The sequence below is a fragment of the Eubalaena glacialis genome, chromosome 6, assembly GCF_028564815.1.
Source record: "Eubalaena glacialis isolate mEubGla1 chromosome 6, mEubGla1.1.hap2.+ XY, whole genome shotgun sequence".
In the NCBI taxonomy this organism is placed as follows: domain Eukaryota; kingdom Metazoa; phylum Chordata; class Mammalia; order Artiodactyla; family Balaenidae; genus Eubalaena; species Eubalaena glacialis.
Genome location: NC_083721.1, coordinates 122,422,090 through 122,443,340, shown reverse-complemented (window position 1 = coordinate 122,443,340; position 21,251 = coordinate 122,422,090). Strand labels below are relative to the sequence as shown.

The 21,251-nt window shown below is 37.8% G+C and overlaps 1 protein-coding gene across 1 annotated transcript in view; it reads right to left on the bottom strand.

Annotated features, from left to right (window-relative positions):
- Positions 1 to 20,671, bottom strand: part of LOC133093044 (phospholipid scramblase 2-like) — a 30,416-nt gene extending 9,745 nt beyond the window's left edge. Inside the window, exons 1-3 of the mRNA XM_061192770.1 lie at positions 20,629 to 20,671; positions 18,600 to 18,865; positions 17,147 to 17,189 (exon numbers count right to left, since the gene is read on the bottom strand). Of these exons, the coding sequence (XP_061048753.1) occupies positions 17,147 to 17,189; positions 18,600 to 18,865; positions 20,629 to 20,671 (352 nt within the window). The remainder of the gene's footprint in view (positions 1 to 17,146; positions 17,190 to 18,599; positions 18,866 to 20,628) is intronic.
- Between the last annotated feature and the right edge of the window lie 580 nt (positions 20,672 to 21,251).

Genomic DNA, 21,251 nt, shown 5'->3' with positions numbered 1-21,251 from the left:
AATATAGAGTAGATTGAAATATTTTTAGATATTACTTTAGATGATACTTCATATTACATAGGGCAAGGTGTTTAGAGATGAACTAGAGTTAGAAAAAAGGGAAAGAGAGAGAAGGAGGAGAGGGTATTAAGGTACTGAGAAACTAAGAAGATCTATGTGAGACATGGAAGAGAAAACAGTATCCTTTGCTGCAAAGTATATCCTCTGTCCAAGGCTGTTCTTAATTTCATATTTGTTATTGGTTTCATAACTTATTATGGCTAAAAACATAGAAGAGGAAACCATAATCACCATGTTAAAACTATCTAGAATCTAAATATTTAGACATATTTTTAGACATTACTTTAGATTATATTTATCGAATAGGTAGAAAAGGAAAGGTGTTTAAAGATGATCTAGACAGAGAAAAAAAGGCAAAGAAAAAAAGGAGGAAATGGTATTAAGGTACTGAGAAATTAAGAGCATCTATGTAAGATATGGAAGAGAAAACAACTCATATCTTCCTAATTCAATAGACCCATGTCAGAAAGGGAGACTTTGCTGTGAGGGATGGTGCCGTGCTGTCGATGGTCACAGTCGTGCTAAGTGAATGCAGAAAATGTCTACTTGTCATGTATTCAGCTATGGAGGGGAATATAGGATGATTGCTATGTTTATGCACCATATAGTATTATATTAAGTAAATTGGCTTGAAATACAGTTTTATAAACCACAGTCATGGCTTCTCTTTCTGCGCTGTTTGAGGAAGGTGTGAGAGGGCTTTCTCTCAATGCACACATGTGAAGAGGGAGAGAGTGAAAATGGAAGGTGAGGTAGGACGTCACCGTGGGCCCAGGGCACCCTTGTTTAGCTCAGCAGTAGTTGTTCAGAAGTGGGAAATGGGTATTAGACAAGGGGAAAGGCGCTTGGCAACCAAGGCTGTAAGTAGGAGGATATCTAGACCACTGGCATCCTAAGTGAACTCTGTACCTTAGCGGGGGCTAATCTCTTCACGGGGGAAACAGAGATGTGCTAAATACTGACACCCACGTGGTATCTTACCAAAGGGCTTCCCATATTGAACCACACTTTGGAAACCCCTCCTTGCTTAAAGCCAGGAGGGAGCAATTCATGGTCCCACTTGTCCATAGCCCTCATTAACATGGGTCATAGGATGTCAGAAACCACCAAAAGTGGCCAAAAGTGATTAAAAGATACGTATGGAGACGAAAACCACTTTCTAATATCGGTGTGGATAGACTTTTAGTCAGATAGAGATGTTCACAAATTTTATCACAATGACCTCTCTTAAGTGTCTTTACTCTGATTTAGACAGGGCTTGACTCTGCCTTTAAAAGAACCATTCTTGACATTGCCATCTCCCAGTCAAAGTCTAATGAGAAAAAAATTAAACTGATTCATGAGATGGGATCTATTACCTAAGTGTTTCATTAAGTAGCTTAATCTCAAAAATCTTCAGTTTTTTTGTAAAATGAGATCAATGGGCTTACATAATCTCTAAGTTTCCTTCTAGTTACTTAAAAAATGAAAAGAAAACAAAGAATCTATGGTTATGTCTTTATGATGTATTAAATTTTTAACTTGGGAAAGGAATAAGTGCTGGTCATAGCCTCAGATGCTAAAAATAAACTGAGTAATCATCATCACTTTATACTACTTTTAAGGTTATAATGTAGACTTCCATTTAGAAACAAAAAGAAAAGAAGAAAATTAAAGACATCCTTTTAAAAAACTGAAGAGTTATCAAGCAGTAAATTTGTTAATTTATATTTAATGATAAAGACATATGTATATTTCACAAATACATATAAAGTTTTAAAACCTAAACTATAAATGGAGTGCTGTGTAATGTAAGTATCTGTATTTTGGGGTTTTATAATCTCAATAATGTGTGCTTTAGAATAATACATTAAAAAAAATCAGAATACAAATTATCAAACAGCTCCTTTTGAGAGAAAACTTTGTTTCAAGAAACTAAACAAAACCAAGAACATTATAAATATCTAATACTATGCATTATAAATAATGTTTATTGAAAATGATACTTTTAATTTTTTGTTGAGATGCTATTGACATATAACACTGTATTTATTAGTTTCAGGTGTACCTCATAATGATTGATGTATCTACTTATAGTGTAATGATTAGCACAATAAGTTAACATCCATCACCACACCTAGATAAAAATTTCTTTTCCTTGTGAACTGATTATTTAAGATTAGCAACTTTCAAATATATAATACATTGTTGTTAATTATATTCACCATACTGTAAATCACATCCCCAGGACTTAGTTTACTTAAAACTGGAATTTGTACCTGTTCACCCCCTTCCCTCATTTCACCAACCCACTACACCCAAACCTCTGGCAACCACGAATCTGTTTTCTGTATCTATGAGTTCAGTTTTTTTTTAAATTCCACATATATTGAGATAAGACATTATTTGCCTTCTTTTTCTAACTTATGTCATTTAGCATAATGCCCTGAAGGTCCATCATGTTGTTGCAAATGGTAGAATTTCCTTATTTTTCTGACTGAATAACATTCCACTGTGTGTGTGTATGTGTGTGTATAACTATATCATATTTTCTTTATCCATCTATCTGTCAATGGAAACATAGGTTGTTACCAAGTCTTGGCTATTGTAAATATGCTTCAGTGAACATGGGGGTGCAGTTATCTCTTGGAGATAGTGATTTTGTTTCCTTTGGTTAAATACCAAGAATGGAAAAAAGAGAACTGATCATATGGTAGTGCTGTTTAATTTTTTGAGAAATCTCCATACTGTTCCCCACAGCAGCCCCTCCACTTTACATTCCCATCACAACAGTATGCAAGGGTTCCCTTTTCTCCACCTCCTCATGAACACTTGTTGTCTCCTCTCTTTTTGATAATAATCATTCTAACAGGTGTGAGGTGATATCTCACTGAAGTTTTGATTTGCATTTCCCTGATGATTAGTGCTGTTGAGTGCTTTTTCATGTAATTATTGGCCATTTGTATGTCTTCTTTGGAAGATATCTTATCAGATCCTCATTTTTAAATCATTTTTAATCAATTTTCCTTTCTACTAAGTTGTATGAGATCTTTATATATTTCAGTTATTAGTCCCTTATCAGAGATGATTTGCAATATTTTTTCCCATTCCATGTGTTGCCTTTTCATTTTGTTCATGGTTTCCTGTGCTGTAAATAATCTCTTTAATGTAGTCCTTGTTTATCTTAGTTTTTGTTATGTGCTTTTGTAATTTATCCAAGAAAACATTGCCTAGACCAATGTCAAGGAGCTTATTTCCTATGTTTTCTTCTAGGAGTTTTATGTCTTACTTGCAAGACTTTCATTTATTTTGAGTTGATTTTTGTGTATGGTATAAGATAGTAGTCCAGTTTCATTCTTTTGCATGTGGCAATCCCGTTTTCCCAACACCATGTATTGAAGAGACTGTTGTTTCCCGTTGTATATTGTTGTTCCTTTATCATAAATTAAATAACCACGTGTGTGCAGGTTTATTTCTGGGCTCTCTATTCTGTTCCCTTGATCTGTGTGTCTCCTTTTATGCCAATACCACACTGTGTTGATTATTATAGCTTTGTAATATGGTTTGAAATCAGAAACCATATTACAAATGATATAATGCCTCCAGCTTGTTTTTCTTTCTTGACATTGCTTTGGTTATTCATGTCTTTTGTGGTTTTGTACAAATTCTAGGCTTGTTTTTTCACTTTTGGTGAAAATTGCCATTGGAATTTTGATAGGGTTTTCATTGAATCTGTAGATTGTTTTGGTTAGTAAGGACCTTTGAACAATATTAATTTCTTCCAATCCATGAGAATATCTTTCCATTTATTTGTGTCTTCTTCAGTTTCTTTCACCAATATCTTTCAGTTTTCATTGTACAGATCTTTCACCTCCTTGGTTAAATTTATTCCTAGATATTTGATTATTTTTGATGCAGTTGTAAATGGGATTGTTTACTTAATTTATTTTTTAAGATACTTCATTGTTAGTGTATAGAAATGCAACTGATTTTGTATATTGATTATGTATCCTGCAACTATACTGAATTTGTTTATTAGTTCTAACAGTTACTGGAGCAGTCTTTAAGGTTTTCCATGTAATATCATGTCACCTGCAAATAGAGTTTTACTTCTTCATGATTTGGATGGCTTTTATTTCCTTTTATTGTCTAATTGCTCTCTCATGGACTTCAACTGAATAAAAGTGGATAGAGTGGGCATTCTTTTATTCTTCTTGATCTTAGATGAAAAGCTTTTCAGTGTTGAATATGATGTTAACTCTGGGCTTGTTATATGTGGTCTTTACTATGTTGAGGTACATTCCTTCTATAGCCAGTCTTTTGAGAGTTTTTTTATCATGAATGTATGTTAAATTTTGTCAAATGCTTCTTTTTTGGCACCTATTCAGAAGATCATATGATTTTAATCCCTCATTTTATTAAGTGTTGTATCACATGGCTTGATTTGCAGATGCTGAACATCCTTGCATCATTGGAATAAATCCTACTAGACCATGTGTATGATTCTTTGAATGTATTGTTGAATTCCATTTGCTTATGTTGAGAATTTTTGCATTGATGTTTTTCAGGGATATTGGACTATAATTTTCTCTTCTTGTACTGTCCTTATCTGGTTTTGGTATTATGGTAATGCTGTCTTTGTAAAAAGAGATTGGAAGTGTTATCTCCTCTTCTGTTGTTTGGAAGAGTTTGAGAAGGATGACTATTTTTAAATTAATTTTTATTGGAGTATAGTTGATTTACAGTGTTGTGTTAGTTTCTGCTGTACAGCAAAGTGAATCAGTTACACATATACATATATCCACTCTTTTTTTAGGTTCTTTTCCTATAGAGGTCATTAGAGAGTATTGAGTAGAGTTTGCTGTGCTATACAGTAGGTTCTTATTAGTTATCTATTTTATATACAGTAGTGTATACTTGTCAATCCCAATCTCACAATTTATCCCTCCCCCCCTTCCCTGTTGGTAACCATAAGTTTGTTTTCTACATCTGGGATTCTACTTCTGTTTTGTAAATAAATTCATTTGTACCATCTTTTTAGATTCCACATATAAGTGATATCATATGCTATTTCTCTTTCTCTGTCTGACTTACTTCACTCAGTATGACAATCTCTAGGGTCAGCCATGTTGCTATAAATGGCATTATTTTGTTCTATTTATGGCTGAGTAATATTCCATTGTATGTACATACCACATCTTCTTTATCCATTTCTCTGTTGATGGACATGTAGGTTGCTTCCATGTCCTGCCTAGTGTAAATAGTGCTGCAATGAACATTGGAGTGCATGTATCTTTTTGAATTACGGTTTTCTCTGGGTATATGCCCAGGAGTGGGATTGCTGGGTCATATGGTAGCTCCATTTTTAGTTTTTAAGGAACTTCATACGGTTCCCCATAGTGGCTGTACTAATTTACATTCCCACCAACAGTGTAGGAGGGTTCTCTTTTCTCCACACCCTCTCCACCATTTATTGTTTGTAGAATTTTTGATGATGGCCATTCTGACTGGTGTGAGATGATACCTCACTGTAGTTCTGATTTGCGTTTCTCTAATAATTAGTGATGTTGAGCATGTTTTCCTGTGCTTTTTGGCCATCTGTATGTCTTCTTTGGAGAAATGTCTATTTAGATCTGCCCATTTTTTAATTGGGTTATTTGCTTTTTGATATTGAGCTTCAGGAGCTGTTTATATATTTTGGAGATTAATCCCTTGTTGGTTGCTTCGTTTGCAAATATTTTCTCCCATCCTGAGTGTTGTCTTTTTGGTTTTTTTTATGATTTCCTTTGCTATGCAAAAGCTTTTGAGTTTAATTTGGTCCCATTTGTTTATTTTTTTTTTTTATTTTTATTAGTCTAGGAGGGATCAAACAAGATCTTGCTGTGATTTATGTCAAAGAATGATCTGCCTATGTTTTTCTCTGAGAGTTTTATAGTGTCTGGCATTACATTTAGGTACTTAATCCATTTTGAGTTAGTTTTTGTGTATGGTATTAGGGAGTGTTCTAATTTCATTCTTTTACATGTAGCTGTGCAGTTTCTCCAGCACCACTTATTGAAGAGACTGTCTTTTCTCCATTGTATATTCTTGCCTCCTTTGTCATAGATTAGGTGACCATAGGTGTGTGGGTTTACCTCTGGGCCTTCTATCCTGTTCCATTGATGTATATTTCTGTTTTTGTGCCAGTACCACACTGTTTGATTACTGTAGCTTTGTAGTATAGTCTGAAGTCAGGGAGCCTGATTCCTCCAATTCCGTTTTTCTTTCTCAAGATTGATTTGGCTATTCCAGGTTTCTGTGTTTCCACACAAATTGTAAGATTTTTCATTGTAATTCTGTGAAAAATGCCATTGGTAATTTCACAGGGATTACATTGAATCTGTAGATTGCTTTGGGTAGTATAGTCATTTTCACAGTATTGAGTCTTCTAATCTAAGAATATGGTATATCTCTCCATCTGTTTGTTTCATCCTTGATATCTTTCATCAGTATCTTATAGTTTTCTGAGTACAGGTCTTTTGCTTCCTTAGGTAGGTTTATTCCCAGGTATTTTATTCTTTGTGATGTGATGGTAAATGGGATTGCTTCTTAATTTCTCTTTCTGATCTTTCATTTTTACCATATAGGAATGCAAGAGACTTTTGTGTATTAATTTTGTACCCTGCAACTTGACCAGATTCATTGATGAGCTCTAGTAGTTTTCTGGTAGAATCTTTAGGATTTTCTATGTATAGTATCATGTCATCTGCAATCAGTGACAGTTTTAGTTCTTCTTTTCCAATTTGGATTCCTTTTATTCCTCTGATTGCTGTGGCTAGGACTTCCAAAACTGTGTTGAATAAAAGTTGCGAGAGTGGACATCCTTGTCTTGTTCCTGATCTTAGAGGAAATGCTTTCATTTTTTCACCATTGAGAATGATGTTTGCTGTGGGTTTGTTGTGTATTGCCTTTGTTATGTTGAGCTAGGTTCCTTCTGTGCCCACTTTCTGGAGAGTTTTTTTTTTATCATAAATGGGTGTTGAATTTTGTCAAAAGCTTTTTCTACATCTGTTGAGATGATCGTATGGTTTTTATTTTTCAGTTTGTTAATATGGTGTATAACATTGATTGATTTGTGTATATTGAAGTATCCTTTCATCCCTGGGATAAATCCTACTTGATCATGGTGTATGATCCTTTTAATGTGTTGTTGGATTCTGTTTGCTAGTAATTTGTTGAGGATTTCTGCATTTATATTCATCAGTGATACTGTCCTGTAATTTTCTTTTTTTGTGATATCTTTTTCTGGTTTCAGTGTCAGGGTGATGTTGGCCTTGTTGAGTGAGCTTTGGAGTATTCCTTCATCTGCAGTTTTCTGGAGGAGTTTGAGAAGGATAGGTGTTAGCTCTTCTGTAAATGTTTGATAGAATTCGCCTGTGAAGCCATCTGGTCCCGGACTTCTGTTTGTTGGAAGATTTTTAATCACAGTTTCAATTTTATTACTCGTGATTGGTCTGTTCATATTTTCTATTCTTCCTTGTTCAGACTTGGAAGGTTGTACCTTTCTATGAATTTGTCCATTTCTTCTAGGTTGTCCATTTTATTGGCATATAGTTGCTGGTAGTAGTCTCATGATTCTTTGTATTTCTGTGTTGTCTGTTGTAACTTCTCCTTTTTCATTTCTAATTTTATTGATTTGAGTCTTCTCCCTTTTTTTCTTGATGAGTCTGGCTAAAGGTTTATCAATTTTGTTTATCTTCTCAAAGAACCAGTTTTAGTTTTATTGATCTTTGCTATTGTTTTTTTGCATTTCTATTTCATTTATTTCTCCTCTGATCTTTATGATTTCTTTCCTTCTACTAATTTTTGGTTTTGTTTGTTCTTCTTTCTCTAGTTGCTTTAGGTGTAAGGATAGGTTGTTTATTTGAGATTTTTCATGTTTCCTGAGGCAAGGTTGTATCAGTATAAACTTTGCTCTTAGAACTGCTTTTGTTGCCTCCCATAGGTTTTCAGTCATCACGTTTTTGTTTTCATTTGTCTCTAGGTATTTTTTGATTTCCTCTTTGATTTCTTCAGTGATCCATTTGTTATTTAGTAACATTTTGTTTAGCCTCCACGTGTTTGTTTGTTTTTCAGTTTTTTCCTGTAATTGATTTCTAATCTCATAGCATTGTGGTCGGAAAAGATACTTGTTATGATTTCAATTTTATTAAATTTACCAAGGCTTGCATTGTGGACCAGCATGTAATCTATCCTGGAGAATTTTCCATGTGCAGTTGAAAAGAATGTGTATTCTGTTGCTTTCACGTGTTCTATAAATTTCAAATAAGTCCATCTGGTCCAGTGTGTCATTTAAGGCCTGTGTTTCCTTATTGCTTTTCTGTCTGGATGATCTGTCCATTGATGTAAGTGGGATGTTAAAGTCCCCCCCATTATCGTGTTATTGTCAGTTTGTCCTTTTATGGCTGTTAGCATTTGCCTTATATATTGTGGTGCTCCTGTGTTGGGTGCATCTGTATTTACAATTGTTATGTCTTCTTCTTGGGTTGATCCCTTGATCATTATGTAGTGTCTTTCTTTGTGTCTTGTAACTATCTTCATTTCAAAGTCTATTTTGTCGGATATGAGCTTTGCTACTCTGGCTTTCTTTTGACTTCCATTTGCATGGAATATCTTTTTCCATCCTCTCACTTTCAGTTTGTACATCTCTCTAGATCTGAAGTGGGTTTCTTGTAGGCAGCAGATATATGGGTCTTGTTTTTGTATCCATTCAACCAATGTATGTCTTTTGGTTGGAGCATTTAATCCATTTACATTTAAGGTAAGTATAAATATGGATATTCTTTTTGCCATTTTGTTAATTGTTTTGGATTTGTTTTTGTAGGGTGTTTTTCTTCCTTTTGTCTTTTGTTCTTTTCTCTTGTGTTTCTGCCTAGAGAAATTTCTTTAGCATTTTTTGTAAACCTGATTTGGTCGTGCTGAATTCTCTTAGCTTTTGCTTGTCTGTAAAGCTTTTGCTTTCTCCATCAAATGTGAATGAGAGCCTTGCTGGGTAGAATATTCTTGGTTGTAGGTTTTCCCCTTTCATCACTTTAAATATATCCTGCCACCCTCTTCTGGCCTGCAGAGTTTCTGGTGAAACATCTGCTGATAACCTTATGGGGAGTCCCTTGTATGTTATTAGTTGCTTTTCCCTTGTTGCTTTTAATATTTTTTCTTTGTATTTAATTTTTGTTAGTTTGATTAATATTTGTCTCGGCCTGTTCCTCCTTGGGTTTACCCTGTATGGGACTCCTGCCACTTCCTAGACCTGGGTGACTATTTACTTTCCCATGTTAGGGAAGTTTTCTACTCTAATCTCTTCAGATGTTTTCTCAGGCCCTTTCTCTTTTTCTTCTTCTTCTGGGACCCTTGTAATTCTAATGTTGTGTTTAATGTTGTCCCAGAGCTCTCTGAGACTCTACTCATTTCTTTTCATTCTTTTTTCTTTATTTTATTCCACAGCACAGATTTCCACCATTCTGTCCTCCAGGTCACTTATCCATTCTTCTGCCTCAGTTATTCTGCTGTTGTTTCCTTCTAGTATATTTTTCATTTCAGTTATCGTTTTATTCATCTCTATTTCTTTGTTCTTTAGTTCTTCAAAGTCTCTGTTAAACTTTTATTGTATCTTCTTGATCTGTGCCTTTATTCTTTTTCCGAGATCATGGATCATCTTTACTATCATTACTCTGAATTCTTTTTCAGATAGATTGTTTATCTCCTCCTCATTTAGTTCTTGTAGGTTTTTATCTTGCTCCTTCATCTGCAACGTATTTCTTTGTTGTCTCATTTTGTCTAACTTACTGTGTTTGTGGTCTCTTTTCCGCAGGCTGCAGGATCGTAGTTCCTCTTGCTTCTGGTGTCTGTCCCCCAGTGGGTGAGGTTGGTCCAAAGGCTTGTGCCATTATCCCCTTGATAGGGGGTTTGATTGGTGTTGTGGTGATCAGAGCCTGCCCTAGATATTGAGTGGGGCCTCCCCTTTGCTCTGTGGTTTTCACTGCTCTGTCAGGGGTGGGGTCTGCTCCCTACTTGTTGGAGTAGAGGCCCCCACATCTGTTTCTTAGCTGTGATTCTGATCTGTGGTGTGAGGTAGGTGGGTTTGGAGCATTCCCACTGGGAGAGAATCCACTGAGTATTCCTTTTCCGGAGCTGTTCATCTGTAAATATGCTCTGTTGCATCCCCTTTCGCCCATTGTGCAGGCTCACAAAGTATACTGTTGTTGGCACTGCTCTCGGTCTAACCTTAACTGTGTGTATGCCTGCAGTTGGCCCTGGTGACTCTCATGCATTGTTTTCATGCAGCCACTGGTGCAGGTCCACTGAGGTCAGGTCCCAGGACTGCAGTAGTTGTGGTCCTGTGGGAGCTAAGGAGGCAGCTCAAACTCTGGTCTGGTCCAACCCCCGCATGTATGTGCCCACAGAGCCCACAGCTGCTAAAGCCAGACCCGTCTCAGCTGCCATCTCAGCTGCAAGAACACTTGTTGTACTTTCGGATGTTTCACAGGCACAGAATTTAGGAGGCCGTCAACAGAGCTGTAACTCCTTAGTTGGTGCAGCTGTGAGGAGAGATTTCAGCTCCTCTTCCTTAGTCACACAGCCCCTGGGTCTCAGCTGGGGTTTCAGCCACTTCTCTGGGCATATTTCCTAGTGGTAGGAGTTATCTGCACCCTCCCGGGACATTGAGGCAGGTCCCAGGACCCACTGATGGATTTCCTAGTAGTGAGAGCTATCTGTGCCCTCGTGGGACAGCGTGGGCAGGTCCTGGGGCCCACTGGTGGAATTCCTAGTGGATGGATCTATCCACACCCTTCCAGGTCAGCAGGGGTGGGTTCTGGGGCCTGCTGCCATAATTCCTAGTGGATGGAGCTGTCCGTGCCCTTCTGGGTCAGCAGGGGTGGGTCATGTGGCCCGCTGGTGGATTTTCTAGTGGAGGAAGCTGTCTGTGCCCTTCTGAGTCAGCGGGGGCATGTCCTGAGGCAGGCTGGCAGAATTGTTAGTGGCTGGAGCTGTCCGCACCCTTCTGGGTCAGCAGGGGTGCGGTCTGGCATCTACCTGTGGGTCTGGAAGTGGCAGCCAGTGCTGGCCTCTGAAGCCCAAGATGGTGGCAGTGACTTGTGCCCACCCCCTGAGTTCCTGTAGGCAGTTTCCTGTTGCCTGGGAGCGTTCACAGGGACAGAAGTTCTTATGGTGGTCCTCCCCTGTCCTCATGCACCCAATAATGGTGCCTTGCCTCTCTGGCAGGCCCAGGCTTCTTCCTAGTACACCCTCAGTTGCCACGGCCTGACCTCTTCAGGGTGTTTCTGCACCTAACCCTGGTCCTCTCCCTGGGACTGAGCTTTGGAGTCTGAGTGACTGACCCCCCCCCGCCCCGCCCCACCACCAACAAAGGAGTATCTCAGGTTGGGGAGTGCAGGGTGGCGGTGGCAACCCTCTGTGCAAGTTTGTCTCCATTTTGCCTTCCACAGATTGGTTGCTGCTCTCCCCTCTTAGGCTCTGAATCTCCCCCTCCATCCAGTCTAATTTCTCTGCTGGTGAGAAGCCCTCCCAAGGTGCGGGAACCTTTCCTCCTTCACAACTCCCTCCCTGGGGTGCAGGCCCTGTCCTCATTCCTTCTTTTTCTTTTTCCTTTTGTCGTACTGGTTTACTTGGAGGTTTCTCTTGTCTTTTCGGGCATTTGAGGTCTTCCGTTGGCACTCAGTAGCTGTCCTGTGTGAATTGCTCCACTTGTAGATGTATTTTCAATGTTTCTGTGGAGAGAGGTGAAGTCTGCTTCCTACTCCTCCACCATCTTGATCTCGACTCCCCAGATTCCAGTATTTTTTATCAATGGTTTTTCGGCTGTTTGTTGTGATTGGTGTACTCATGAAAGGAGATCCTGCTACTCTGCCATCTTGTCTTCTCCTAGAGACTGTCTTCTAAAAAACAAATCTGTAGCCCCAACTCTTCTCAACAGACAAAATTAAGATACGTAAGACAAGTCTAAAAATGAGAAACGAAATAAGTGTAGTTTTTAATTAACACTGAATATGTAAGAAAAAAATACATATAAATTTTTGGTATAAACTCAAATATGTTTTAAAAAGTTAACTTTTAAAAAAATAATGTGTTTTTGGGAATGTCAGCTAATTTTCTAAAGTAACTAGTGCCAACACTGTGCTGGATAAAAGTCAGTCAGTGTAGCTAGTTTGTAAGAACAGGAGCAGAGTAATTTGCCCTTTACTTAGTTCTGTGGTGGCAGGTAACAACCTTTGACTATGCCCAAACATGCTGAAATCTAATGTTATCACGTTGTATTACAGTGGTAATATAAGTTTGCTTCCTCCCTGCCAGCATAGTCTGTGAACTTCTGAGAGATAGGACCATATTTTAATTACCAACAGAACCACCGGCCAGTATCTGCCGAGAAGGCTCGTTCATGAAGCCGAAAGCGGGCTTGGCTGACATCTTAGCAAGCCCAAGGACCACGGTATGGGCTGAGATGTGTGGGTGAGCTTGTGGACCTGAATGCCAGCCTGCAGAGCCTCTCCTGAGAGAGGGAGCTGGGGCTGGTTGGTCCTTGGGCCGAGTGGCTCCCTCACTCTGTGCTACAGTGCCAACAGCCAAGCTTATCATTCCCAGGCAGCATATTAGAGGCTCATTCTCTTGATAAACTAAATTGCTACAGAGAAAATAAGTACAAACACTGACATGTGGGGGACCAAACCCACACCTTAAACCCACAAGCTGGTTGATGATGTCTTTCTGAGAAGGATGAATGTTAATTCATCTTTAAATGTTTGGTATTAATCACTATACCATCTGGTATATAATCACCATGTGGTCCTGGCTTTTGTTTGTCGAGAGGTTTTCAATTACAGATTCAATATCCTTACTAATAACTGGTCTGCTCAAATTTGCTACTTCTTCATGATTCATTCTTGGTTTGTTGGATGTTTCTAGGAATTTATCTATTTAGATCGTCCAATTTGTTGGCAGGTAACTGTTCATAGTTGTCTTTTATGATCCTTTGTCTTTCTATGGTGTCAGCTGTAACATATTTTCTATCAGTTTTTATTTGTTTGAGTCACCTTTGTTTTTGTAAGTGTAGCTAAATATTTGCCTATTTTATGTTTTCAAAAACCAGCTCTTAGTTCTATTGATCTTTTCTATTGCCTTTTTAGTCTCTATTTCATTTATTTTTGCTCTAAGGTTTCTTATTTTTTTCCTTCTACTAGTTTTTGTCTTAGTTTGTTCATTTTCTAATTCTTTGATATGTAAAGTCAGATTGTTTATTTGAGATCTTTCTTATCTTTTAGTGTTGCATTTATTGCTATGAACTGCCCTCTTATAACTGCTTTTCCTGCATCCCATAATTTTGGTATGTTGTATTTCCATTTTCATTTGTCTCAAGATATTTTCTGAGTTCTCTTCTGATTTCTTCTTTGACCCTTTGGTTGTTCAATTTTCCACAAGTTTGTGAAGTTTCTAGTTTTCTTCTTGTACTTGATTTCTAGTTTCAGACTATTATGTTTGAAAAAAATGCTTCATGTGATTTCAATTTTCTTAGATTTATTAAGGCTTGTTTTGTGACATAATATATGATGTATCCTGAAAATATTCCTTTTGCACTTAAGAAAAATGTGTATATTGCTTCTTTTGGATGGAATTTTCTATAAATGTCTTTTAAGTCCACCTGGTCTAAGGTGTTGTATAAGTCCACTGTTTCCTTATTGATTTTCTGTCTGGATGATCTATCTGTTGATGAAAGTGAGGTATTGAAGTCCCCTACTATTATTTTATTGTTGTCTATTTCTCTCTTTAGTTCTGTTAATATTTGCTTTATATATACAGGTGCTCCAATGTTGGGTGCACAAATATTTACAATTTTATATCCTCTTGGTGGATTGTCACTATTTAATCATCTTTTTTGCCTCTTATTACAGTCCTTGTCTTAAAGTCTATTTTGTCTTAAATGAGTATAGCTATTCCAACTTTCTTTGGTTAAAATTTTCTTGGAATATTTTCTCCATCCCTTGACTTTCACTTGTGTGTGTTCTTAAAGCTGAAGTGAGTTTCTTGTGCCAACATATAGTTGGATCATGTTTTTTGTTTTTTAAATCCATTCAGCCACTCTTTTTTTTTTGGAGAATTTAGATCATTTACACTTAATTACTGATAGTTATGGATTTAATATTGTCATTTTGTTAATTGTTTTCTGGCTGTTTTGTAATTTCATTGTTCCTCTCTTCTATTTTTATCTTCATTTATGCTTTTATAATTTTTGTAGTAATATTCTTATATTCCTTCTCTTTATCTTTTGTGTATCTATTATATGTGTTTGTTTTGTGGTCACCATTAGGCTTACATAAAACACCTTACAGCAGTTCACCTGAGTTGAAAAGAACTTGAGTTTAAACATATTCTAGAGATCCACGTTTTTACTCTCCCTGTTGACCATGTTTTATGTATCTGATACCACAATTTACATCTTTTCGCTTTCTTTCCTCTTTCTTGGATCCCTATAATGTGAATATTAGTCCACTCGATGTTGTCCCTTAAATGCCTTAAGCTATCTTCAGTCTTCTTCATTCTTCTTTTTTGATCCTCTATTTGAATGAATTCCACTGCCTGTCTTCAGATTTGCTGATCCACTTTCCTGCTTCATCTATTCTGCTGTTGAACCCCTTTTGAAATTTCCTTTGTTCTTTATCTCTTTACCTATGTTTGGTACTTTCTTATATTTATCTCCCTTGTTGAAATTCTCACTTTGTTTAAGCATTCTTCTCCTAACCATGGTGAGCATCTTTATAACCATTATATTGAATTCATTATCAGGTAAATCACTTACCTTCATTTAGTTAATGTCTTTTCTGAATTTTTATCTTGTTCTTTTGTTTGTAATATATTCCTCTTTTTCTTTATTTTCTTGACTCCCTGTGTTGGTTTTTGTGCATTAGATAAAACACTCACCTCTTTCAGTCTTGAGTGGCCTTTTGTAGGAGGTGAAACTTCTCATTCAACCCTGCCCTAGTCTTGGTTGTCTCTCAAACTTTTGTGATTGTATAAGCAGCATTCTTTATTCTTAGTGGTTAACAGTGGTTGAGGGTGTGCTAAGATCTGTCAGTGTCCTAAAGAAGATGATTTCAGTCAACACCTAGATGAATGCTGATTGGAAGCTGGACTTTCAGGCTATAGCTTTTGTAAAGTATATAAATATATTTCCTTCAGGAGAAGACTGGGAGATGGATATTTCTCTCTTTTCCTATGCACTGAGCCATGGGATGGGGGGCAGGTAGCCAGTTAAGACTGTTTCTTTGTTTGTTACCAACCTGCTGAACCTATGGACGCAAGCCCTGCTGGCCCCCCGAGGCCAATCTATCAAGGGATTTGTCCTGTGGGTGGCAGCCACAAAAGCTGGGGATGCCACACATGTGTATAAGCTGCTTTTTGAAGACATCAGTGACCTCAGAGTGTAAAGTAGGTAAGTAGGTTTCCACTGGCCTCCATGGTCTCTGGAGAGTATTGTAGTAGGTCCCTACATGTGTGTTAAATTTTAACCTGCACCCAAAAATAAAATTTTTAAAAGGTGTTTTTTTTAATTTAAGGAAATAGGGTACTTTCACAGAAAGATGGGGCTTGTTTCAGTCTGTTGCCTGTGTACTGGGCCTAGAGGGATTAGCTATAGTGAGTCAAGTGAGCCCCTAAAAACTGTCTCTGAGCTCTCCGTAGCCTTGTGGGTCTCATGGATGTAGGTCCCATTGGCTTTCAAAGTTAGAGGTTTTGGTGGCCACATCTCTCTGGTAGAAATCTTAAAAGATGGGGCACCAGGTGTGAGGTCAAACCCTCCATTCCTCAGGGAGAAGCTGGGAGACGTGAGTTTCCTCCTGGTCTGTGTTCTTATGCCAGGAGTGGGGTTTATGGCAAGACTGTGTCATACTGTCTCCTACCCATTTCAGTGTTTTATTTTACTTTTTTTCCATTTGTTCAATATGTAGAGTCATTCAGCTAGTTTCTGGATTTCTTTCAGAGGGAATTGTTCTGTAGGTAGCTGTAGATTCATTGCATTCATGGGAGGAGGTGAGTTCAGGAGCCTGCTCTGACACTATCTTTAACTGGTCCATTATAAGTAATTTAAATGTAATAGGTGATAATTGTGTATTTTAACCAAATCCATTACTCTGCTAGTACAATTCAGGTTCTAAATCTACTACTGGAAAGGAACTGTCCAGAGATATAAAGGTGGATTTACGGATACATTCTACAACTAGCAGTTTTCACTAAACTCCTTATATCTGGAAGGAAGACACTCTGGTTCATGAATCTACCCAGGTTCTCTTTCCCTGGCAGCAGTCCGGATCTAGTGGCTTCCTAAGTTTATTCTTGCACATGGAGAGCACTGAAAACATCTGGTAGAGTCAAAGGAGTCATTTAGCACAAGCGGAGGTGCTCTTCTAGGAAGCCAGGCTACTGGGACTGCTGGTCAGCACTCTCCAACATTGCAGTGTCCCTTCATCCGAGCTGGTAATTCACAGTCTGTGGAACAGAGCCCATGGAACACAGGTTTTATAGGGTTCACCTGAGCTCCCAAGAGAAACTGTGAGCAGGCATATGATTTTCCAAAACATCCCCATCCAAAGTCAAAAAGTTCACTCTCTTTGGAAATGTACTAAGGTAACTGTTAGTACATGGTAATAAGTTAACATGAACCATTGCCGGTGGCTCTGTGCCAATGTCAAGGTTTTCAGAAACTGGGGAGAAAACAGCTGAAGTCATAGAAGTCAGGTAAAGAGACAGATTCCCTGAAGAGATGTCTAGAGAGGAGAGGGAACAAAAGTAAATTTTGATTGTTTTCCTTCTAAGTTAGAGTCCTTATCATGAGGACAGATACCCAGAGGAATAGTATTTTACCACTTGACTCCTAATTTCAAGAAACGAGCTGCTGATAATCCTCATCAATTCATTATCACAAAGAGAGACATCTGTAAATAACCAGGCTTAATTGTCCAACATCACTGAAAGTGTTATATTTGTGGTTGGTGACATGCCTCTATCTGCATAAACATACCCTCTTTATAAAAGAAATGTAATCAATACAATGAATACATACCTTCCGTAAGTTCAACTTGCTGATGAATCAGGATTTGATCTAGCTATTATAGTAAACAAAAAAATTAAGCTGTAAGCATATGTCAGATGATTTTTAAGCCAACCAAATTAAGGTATGTTTTTATATTTTTTAAAATGCATATAAATAATTATCAATATTTATCAATATTGTCAATATTTAATAATGGTTTCTATTACTTGTCAGTGTATAACTAAAAAGTAATATAAACTATTTATATATATTTATAAATGATAAAATATCTATTGAAAGTGTTCACTATTAATGTGGGCAGATTCAACTGGAAATAAAATGACTTACACTAAAACCCCTTTAAAAATAAGAACACACTGATCTTTTAGAAAGGGTTTAGGAAATATTAAGACCATTTTATCCACTTAAAGAGATTTTTTTACTACAAATCTCAAAATTTTTCTTTTTAAGTGTATACGATATCATCATTTCTAGTAGGTGATAACTTCCTCTACATATTTTGTGAGTCCTTGATCTTAAAAAAATCTTTATTTCTTGGAGAATATATGAACTAATAAAATTCTTATAATATATGATGCTCAAGTACATTTTGGGGTATAAAATTAGTGTAGAGAGTGCAAGAGACACAACTAATTTTTTGAAAAATGGTTGTGATGTCACAGGAATATTTATTTTTGTATAGTTTGGACATATAAAACTTCCTATTCTACTTTACCTATGAGATTTCTAACATCAAACAAATGTAAAACCTCATGTTGCTGAGATAAGCTATCATGTAGTACCTTAAAATGTAGGACTTTTTTTCCCTTTACAGTTGCATTTATAAAATTGGGTCTTCAAAAGAATAAAAGCAACATGAAATGTAATTTTATTAATTATGATAAAAAGTTGCATAATATTATACACAAAACATTATTCCATTTTGGTACCACTTGTTGAAACTGAACACTAAGTTTTATTTGATGTTTGTTTCTAACTCCTAGGAAATTATTCAGTCTTGGGATTAAAGGGCACAGGATCCAGAACCAAGGTTCCAGAAGTAAAAAGCCATTCCTACTTGCTGTGCATTTTGATGCTGAGCAAATTATGTAACTTTCTCTAGGCCTCAGTTTCCTTTTTGATAAAATGGTGATAAGTATAGCATGTATATATCATAGAGTTTCTAAAGGATTAACTCCGTTAATACATGTATTATACTTAGGAACAAAGCCTGGAAAATAGTGCTTAGTAAAGGTTTCCTATTGATTATTATTGCAGATTATATTCAAGATCATAGAACACACAATTTCCTAAGACATTTATATTTTGCTTTACTAGTAAACCTTGCCTAGAAGAATTAGAGTAATTTGTTAGCAAAAAGTGTTGTTTTACCATTTCAGACTTTTGTGAATTAGTCATTTGTTAATGTCATTAAGTAAACGAAGCACATTTTTACTTGAGTCTTTTATGTATTTGAAATTACCTGATTTAAATATTCCAACCCTGGTGGACTGTCTGATGAAGGTGTTAGCTCTGGAATCCATAGTAGCCTTGCAGGCACACTTGTCTGAAGAGACACTGGCTGGTATTGGATAGGAATGCCAACTAGGCCAGCCCCTATATCACCAACTGGTAGGACTAGATAGTCAGTCTGGGTTCCAGTGTAGCCAGGCTGGGGACCACGATATTCAGCCTGGATTTCAGGATTGCTAGCCTGGGGGGCAGGACAGCCAGTATGTCCTGGAGATGCTAAAATATGAACAAGTGAAATTATTTGTAACTGCACAGAAAAGTGAAAATATCAGTTCTTTTAGTTATCTACAAACTAAAAATTTCTGCTCAGAAATCCTGATCCTGTGAAGCTTAAGGTTTGTGTTTTTACCATTTAACAATTTTTCAATCAAATATCTGTTGTTTCATATCCACTTCTATTTTGAGGGTTTTGGGCTGTATATAGAGTTGGGGCACATCCTTACACTTACTCTTCAAAATTCAGACGAAAATATGCTTGAAACCTAAGAAAGTAAAAAAAAAATTAACAGCATCACATACATATTCTGGAATGCCTTCATGGAAATGAGATATGGCATTGGATAGAGGGCCCACAATAGAGGTGTTAAGCCAGCATTTCCAGATTCAAATCACCCTGCAAAAAAATGATAATTATGGAAATCTGACAAATGGAACTTCCTGTATGTATAGAATTGGCAGTGGTTTTGCCCGCTTAAGGAATATTTGTCAAGGTCTAGAGATGTTTTTGTTGTTCCTACTGCAGATGAGAGTGATACTGGCATATAGCTGATGGAGGCCAGGAATGCTGTTAAATACCCTAAAGTGCTCAGAACAGCACCCTGAAATAAAGAATTATCCATTCCCAAATATTATAGTGTTGCTATTGAGAACCCTGGTATAGAGGTAAAGGCTTGTCATTCCATCTAGTACTGTCCAGACACTCCTCTGGGTTAACAGTTTGCCTGGGGTTTTAATCCATCGTTTATCCCTTTCCTAAGACCCTGTCATCAGAAAAAAAAGTTGACTATGATACTTAAGTTACAAATTAAATTTCACAATTTTGTACCCTCAGCTCTCTGGAAAATACAATTTGAGAACAAAAGAAGGTAAAAAGTATAAGAGGCAAAATTGTCTTAAGTATTAAGCATAGTATGAGAAAAATTTAGTAAGTGTATACTCTGTAGTCCATGAAAATTTGTAAACAGTGAAGCTTCATAAGCTTATGTGTACAGTACACAGAATAGCAATTCCATAAAAATGTAATATAATTTGAAAGGACTGTGTCCCAAAATATTTTAACTGCAAAGGCTATGCAAAATTTAATACTAAGAATAGGCCATTTATAAACACATTTAAATGGAACACAGATGACAAAACACATACCTCTTTAAAGAGTAAGACTTAAAAGACTTTTTCAGAGGGAGATCAATGGTGGAGTAAAAGGACATGGAGCTCACCTCCCACCACAAACACATCAAAAATACATCTACATGTGGAACAATTCTCATGGAAAACTAACTGGAAACTGGCAGAAAGACTCCTGTACAACCAAGGCTGTAACAAAGATACACGTGTAATCGGGTAGAATGTGAAGAAGAGCGATTGGGTCAGGACCTGTGCCCCTGGGAGGGTAGTCAGAGGAAAAGGGAGATCACATGGGTGGACACTTGCCCTGGGGAGTGAGCAGGTTGAGCCATAGACTGGGTGTCTTAGTTCTGAGGGTCTTATGTACGTGAGGCAAGCCTCCTTGGCTACTTGGAGAAATGCTGGGGCAGATAGAAAGGGTGGAGAAGCTTAGATTCCACTCAAGAGGAGTGTGTAGTGCTGGCTTAACCCCAGGAAGGGTGAACAGTGGTCTGCCCTAGTGGCCGCCACCTCACCACACTCTCCAGTCTGAGGCAAGTGAACACCCCAGCCCCACTCACTCCACACCACAGCTTGGAACTAGATCTAGGGTGGCCAGGACCAGGGAAAATACTTGACCTAGGGACAGAGACTACCTGGGTGCCCAGAGGATAGCTCAGGTGGGATGGTGGCAGCCATTGTGTTTACTCAAGTGGCACCCCAGAAGCAGCCCAGACTTCTGACAGCAGCTGCAATTCCTGTGACCTTCATGTTGTGTGCCTTAGCCTCAGCTGAGCAAACACTGCAGCCCAGCCCACTCTATGCAACAGTGCAACTCTAGATCAGGGTGGGGGCGGGCACAACCAGGGAAGAAGCCACTATGGGCTGTATCTGAGCAGAGCCACAGGTGCCTAAACAGGCAGATCATTGGACCTCGGTAAGCACATGAGTCCCACTTGCTTCACCAGTCCCCACCTTTGGAGCAAAGAACCTGGTGTGGGGAGAAGGAAAAACACACACCTAAAGAGAACAGAGCCAGCTCGAGCCTGACCTTCAGGGCTATTGCTCCAGCAAGGTGGGAGCAGACCCCACCATTGACAGGGTGATGATGGCCACTGAGCACAGAGGAAATTCTTCCTCATAGCTTGCTCAGGCTCTAGCTCCTCCATCAACAACCACACCTCCTGCCAAGGTGATAGCTGCCAGCACACACATATGACTGGTGTCCATCATATCCAGCCCTCCCACCTGCAGAGGGACGCTCTCATACAAGAACACC